Source organism: Egretta garzetta, unplaced genomic scaffold, assembly GCF_000687185.1.
Source record: "Egretta garzetta isolate BGI_Z169 unplaced genomic scaffold, ASM68718v1 scaffold77, whole genome shotgun sequence".
Taxonomy (NCBI): domain Eukaryota; kingdom Metazoa; phylum Chordata; class Aves; order Pelecaniformes; family Ardeidae; genus Egretta; species Egretta garzetta.
The window spans coordinates 430682-436139 of record NW_009260130.1 but is presented as its reverse complement, the minus strand read 5'-3'; the positions used below and the strand labels follow the sequence as shown (position 1 = coordinate 436139).

General features: G+C 42.7%; 1 protein-coding gene across 1 annotated transcript; it reads right to left on the bottom strand.

The window, feature by feature from the left end:
- Nucleotides 1-6: 6 nt before the first annotated feature.
- CCNG2 (cyclin G2) lies at nt 7-5222 on the bottom strand. Its single transcript, XM_035896953.1, has 7 exons — nt 5184-5222; nt 4454-4591; nt 3180-3430; nt 2927-3005; nt 2748-2846; nt 1671-1876; nt 7-1153 (listed from the first exon to the last, which is right to left on the bottom strand). Exons 1-7 carry the CDS (start codon nt 5220-5222, stop codon nt 1021-1023), a joined length of 945 nt encoding a protein of 314 aa, XP_035752846.1. The 3' UTR covers nt 7-1020.
- Between the last annotated feature and the right edge of the window lie 236 nt (nt 5223-5458).

The following is a 5458-nucleotide window of genomic DNA, read 5'->3' as shown; positions in this document are numbered from 1 at the left end:
ATAAAGTGTTAAAGCAGTTTCAGTATTTGGCCCATTTGACAGTACATCATCTCAGCCTGGTACTATGCATACATATCATTCTACATAACCTACTCAACCAATTTGATCTAATCCCAAACTTCTAAAGGGCAGAGGTACCCTGAAGAGGACTCCATCCTAACCTCCTGCTCAAAGCAGGGTCAATGCTGAATTCAAACCAAGCTCTGGGTTTTGCCATGTTGAATCCTGAGAAACTCTCAAGACAAAGACTACACAGCTGCTCCTGGTCCACTCCCACACTCAACTGTCCCCATGGAGCACACTTCTATCAGCTGAGAACTTCACATGTCCATGTAATGAAAGCCTCTCATTCTTGCTCCATGCTTCTCAGTCAAGACCCTGAAATTATCTCCTCAGGAACCTCCTCTTAAATAGCAAAAGGCTGCTGTTCAATCCCATTTTCCCCCTAAACACCACTTGGCCAGGCTGGATAAGCCCATTTCACTTAGCTTCTCCTCACAGGTCCTGAGCCCCAAATCACTTAAACATCTTGGCAGCCTCCTCTCGGACTTGAACGAGTTGATCAACATCTTGAGCCCAAAACTGGACCCTGTTCCAAAGGAGAACGAATGCCAAGCAAAGGGGAAAAAAAAAAAACCAACCTATTTCCCCTCATCTATTGCCTATGCTCCTGTTAAGACAGCCCAGCATGCTGTCAGCCTTCATCGTGGCCAGGGCACGCTGCCGGTAACGTTTAGCTGCTAACCGTTTTGGACCGCCAGGTACAGGACTATATTTACGCTTGTTGACAACAGAACTATACGTGAACTTTTTTTGCTGAACTGGGAACCTGAATGAAAGTTTGGTTTTTTTTCTTCCTTAAATTTACAACAACAAAAAAACCAAGGCAGGCATTCAAAGCATTGATATACCACAGCAATTCTTGCCTTAATACAGTTTACAGATTACCACCTCATTTATTATTGCCAAAGACTCTATGGTGCATTAAAAATCTCAACCTAATACAATCAAGACCTAATGCTAAGACCGACAGCTAAGAGTTTGCCACTTGGTTTTAGGTTTGAGTTCAAAGAAGAAGGTGCCTTCCAAATCACTCAGAGGAGAACTGCTAAGGCTTTCTTCTCCGCTGCTCATATCTTCACAGGAGTCTTCACTAGAAGGAACAGTAGGAAAGGTAATTTAAAAACAAAGCACAACACCTCGAAAGTGGCAAAATACTCTTCAATCCTGTGTTTCCTTGCAAGCTCTTCTGTTTCTAGTACAACATCCCAGATTAAATGCTTCTCAGCACTAAGGCTTGAATTATAACAAGGTACAATTTCTTCTAATGCCAAAAATCTCCTACCAACCAAGAAGCCGGTGTTCAAGGTGTCAAATATAAATTACTTCAGAATACTGAAATGCTTTATAAGCCTCCCTGCCTTAAAAAAAAAGGAAATACCTACCCCCCCACCCCACAGGGCACTTGCAGTTTTTGAACGCCACCATGACAGTTCCCTTGGTTTTTTTCTTCTGTTTGAAATATATTTTAAGTCCACCAGTATTTTTAAAGCTACCCATTTTTTTTTGTAAGTAGCACTGAATAAGCCTAGTTCTACAGACTTGCCATTAACATTTCCAGAAACTGAGCATTTCCAACAAGTTAATCACCTGGTATAAGTTTTACCAACCTCTCGCTTTCGTTGAAACATCCACCCTCCGGTATCGTTGGCAACTCAGGAACGCTGTAGTAACTGTTTTGTAGATTCTGGGCTGTACGCCTCGAAACAATCCAAACGAGCTTTTTGTGATCAGGCTTGCAACATTCAGGAGAAGCATAATCTGCTAGGCATTTCGAGACCAGTTCCCTCCAGTAAAGTAGGTCACTATCACTTATCTGAGAAGTGAAAAAGTATTTAGCCTATTACACACAGGCTCTAAAGATAAATCCCTCCCTCCGATTCACCTTCTCTGAAAAGACTTGGAAAAAAATCAGTCAATACAGAAGTGAGTCGTAGCTGTGGTACCTTTGTCAAAGTTGTGCTGCTTTTGAAGTTGAACTCCTATACACCTCCTAGACATATCCGCACTCAAGTTTGAGTTGACAGTTTGCCTGATCGCTTCCAATGGAAAAATGAAACCAGGACTATTCCATTTTAAAATGGAATCATCTCATAATTGAAGGATCTACTTCCCACCCTCAAGGAACTGGGATACTTTAATTTGACTCTAAGAGTGAAAAGCTTGTTTTACACCATCAACTGATAGGCGGCATGGAGCTAGAAGCCATAAATCCTACGTTAGTTTTTCAGGCAAAAAGAACAGCCAGCCCAGCAGTCATTGTAGTCCTGTGAATCGACTGGAAGCTTCTCTAGAACATACAGCTTGAACTGTACAAGTTAAATCAGCTGCTTGTTAAAGCATGTATCGTGTAGGCATTAGGTCAGCATTTCTCCTGATTTTAGACATTTAAGCTAGTTTTTTAAGCCATAATCCTTTTGCTTGCCAGGCAGCTGCCAAGATGTGCCATTGCAAAATGACTACCCGCCCTCATTCTCTAAGCAGCAGTTCTTTGCATTTGGCATTCTACCAGTGAAACCACATTTAGTTGCAAGAGTTGCAGACAGGTAAAGACCCATTTCGTTGCTCCTTTCAGCTGATGCCAAACAGTACCTGTGAAGATTCTACCCTGACAGCAGGGGTCCCTTTAAGCGATTAACCGCACCAGTCCCAGCAAACTGCAAAAGCCATCCGCCTAAAACGTTTACCTTAGAATGCTTTTGAACACGCAGAAGGATCTCAAACAGCTCAACAGATTTCAAAGTCTGAACTTCGAGAGTGAGAAGGCACAAGGCCAAGACAGATGGCTAGAAGGACAAAAAAACACCACTCAACATGACATGAATCAAAACCTACTCAGAAGTCAAAGAAAGCTACTTCTACTCACTTTTGCTTTAGAAAAGACTAGACGACAGTTGCAAGCTTTTAGCTGTGCTTCCAATTTGTCGAGATTCAATACTTCTTTCCTGTAAGACACCCAAGAGAAGCAGCATTTGTACCAAAAAGTATTCGCTTGTCAGGAAGTAAAAACTAAGGAGCTGCCTCCTCCGCAGCCAATGCCATAATCATTTAAGAGGCAACAAAAGAGAGAAAGGGCTTCGCAAACATATAGACCACCACCAACGTGGAATTAAACTCACCTTTCTGAGGTATGACAGAGTACAATAGTATGGTACAAGTGCAAGAAGGTTAAGGCAGTAGTAGCTTTAAATTCAAAGTGCAACTTTTCTGAAATTATCTTCTCCATCCGTTTCAGGTCGGACACAGTGCATTTACATTGGCTGATCCGGATGATCTCGTGAGCAGATGGAATATTGCATTCTTCTTCGACTACTCGGGCAGCCAGTTGGAAACAACAAACTCCAATGCAAGATAAATGCTTCGGTTTCACCTAGAGATAAAAGGAAGCACTATGAATACTTGCCCCCCTGCCCCTAAACACCATGCTTATCAAACAGCAACACCAACAGCTCACCCAGCCTAGGTGATCTGTTTTGAATATTCCCAGTTTGATCGAAAGAGAGATTTGCTTATCTCAACAAGACCCGACATCAGCCAGCTCGTACACCTCACTTAGTCATAACTAGTTTCAGCACAACGCAGGTGGCAGAGCCAATAAAGCAATACCAATCTGCCATAGCTAAGTCAGAGGAAGTCAAGTTCGACAGCTGAGCACCCTCTATTGAAGTTGTTCCACATCACTGCACAACAAACAAATTGCAGTGAGAACTGTAATACCCCGCTCCTCCGAGTGACAGCGCTCACTTCCCCTCAAAGCCTATACAAATCCAGCTTGAGCCCTTTCTAGGCAGTCCTATCCCTCCACAACTTGTTGTTTCTACCTCTGCTGTTCTCTCCCATGTACCAGCATAGCCGTTTTGTGCAACCTCAAGGACAGTCAAACCAGAGAACTGATGCAACTTTAGTTTTTCTGCCAACTTAGTAAGGGGGAACTGGTTTAGGGTCAAATTGTCGGCCATAAAGAGAAAAACATCCAGGAAACGATCATTTGGTCTTAGTTCCAGCCCTAAGCTAAGCTTTAACACAGCACTTAGAAATAGTCTGTAACAGAAATTGTTTTGTTCCCTCTTAATTCCTCCTTTCTTAGCCTTTTACATCTACATGGTGAAGGCTACAGACTTACTCGAGGAAATAAACCACGCATTTAGAGGTAAAGAGAGACCACAGTATAAAACAGCTAACAAATCACATTGCTGTAAGGTCATCTTTCATGCCAAAATTGACTCAAGTTCACAAAGAAGGACTTGAGAAATGTCACTAGCACAGAACAAGTAAATACCCACTGCTACTTCCTAGATCACAACCTTCCCCTTTTTGTCAGACGTAGAAGTTCACAGGAAGCTCACATATTCCCAGCTGACACTATAGCAGGTCCTCTCCCCCCCTAAAATACCTTCATAAGAGCCAGGAATCTGTCCAGAATGTTAACAGCCAAAACAAACGTTTCAGTTGCAAAACCAAAAAAGTTGGTCAGACTCCAAAGATCTTCCACCTTGGCGTTCCTTTGTCTTGAACACAGAGTATTTTCATTCTATGGCAAGAGAAGCAAAGTCAAAATTATTCAGTGGCAGCAGCGATGACTGTGACCGCTCGCTCCTGAAGTCATCCTTTACTTAGATCAAAGGGAAGCAATTCTTATCTTCCGTAGATATTTTATTTCTCATAAATTAAAAACTTAATTTAGGTACTTGAGACTCAAAACACACCCAAGGTTCATGGATTGCAGCCAGGTCCTGAGTCTCGCCGGTACAATACCCAGCACAACCACATCTCCAATAAATCACTTGTCATTTTAAGACAATAGCTACCAAGTGCGTGCATATGCAGGGATTCCTGACCTTATCAAAACAGAGATGACCAAACCCAGCTTATCCTCATCTCTGCCTGCATGTCAATACTTACGCAACAGAAGTTCTGCTTTCAAAATAGAAGCAGCAGACTGATTTCAGAGACTCGCTTTGTTAAACATTAAGGCCTTCCCAAAAAATTCACAAGCATCTGAAGGAACGTAAGCCTGCCCTAAACTCAGCAAGGAACTTTGGTCATTAAGATGGAAATGTTTATGCTTGGTTTATTTTTCTGGCTGTTAAGCACCAAATGCTTCTAGGTTCATTTCCCTAGACCTTGCTAATGAGAAGGTGGTCACTTCCCCATTTGTTCATCGCCTGCCTGACATCCCAGCTTTAAAATAATACACTTCACTTGGTTGTGCGTTCGAAGTTTAAACACTAAATACTTAACTTGGTCATAGTTCTTCGGTAACGTAGCTTGCAGCTACTGACGGAGTTAAAACAAAAGGCAGGCGGTGTTTACAGAGGGAAGAGTTAGCCTGCCGAAGCTATCGCAGGTCTCCCGAGCGGCTCGGAGCCGGTTATTCCCTGCCCCGCGGAGACCGCCA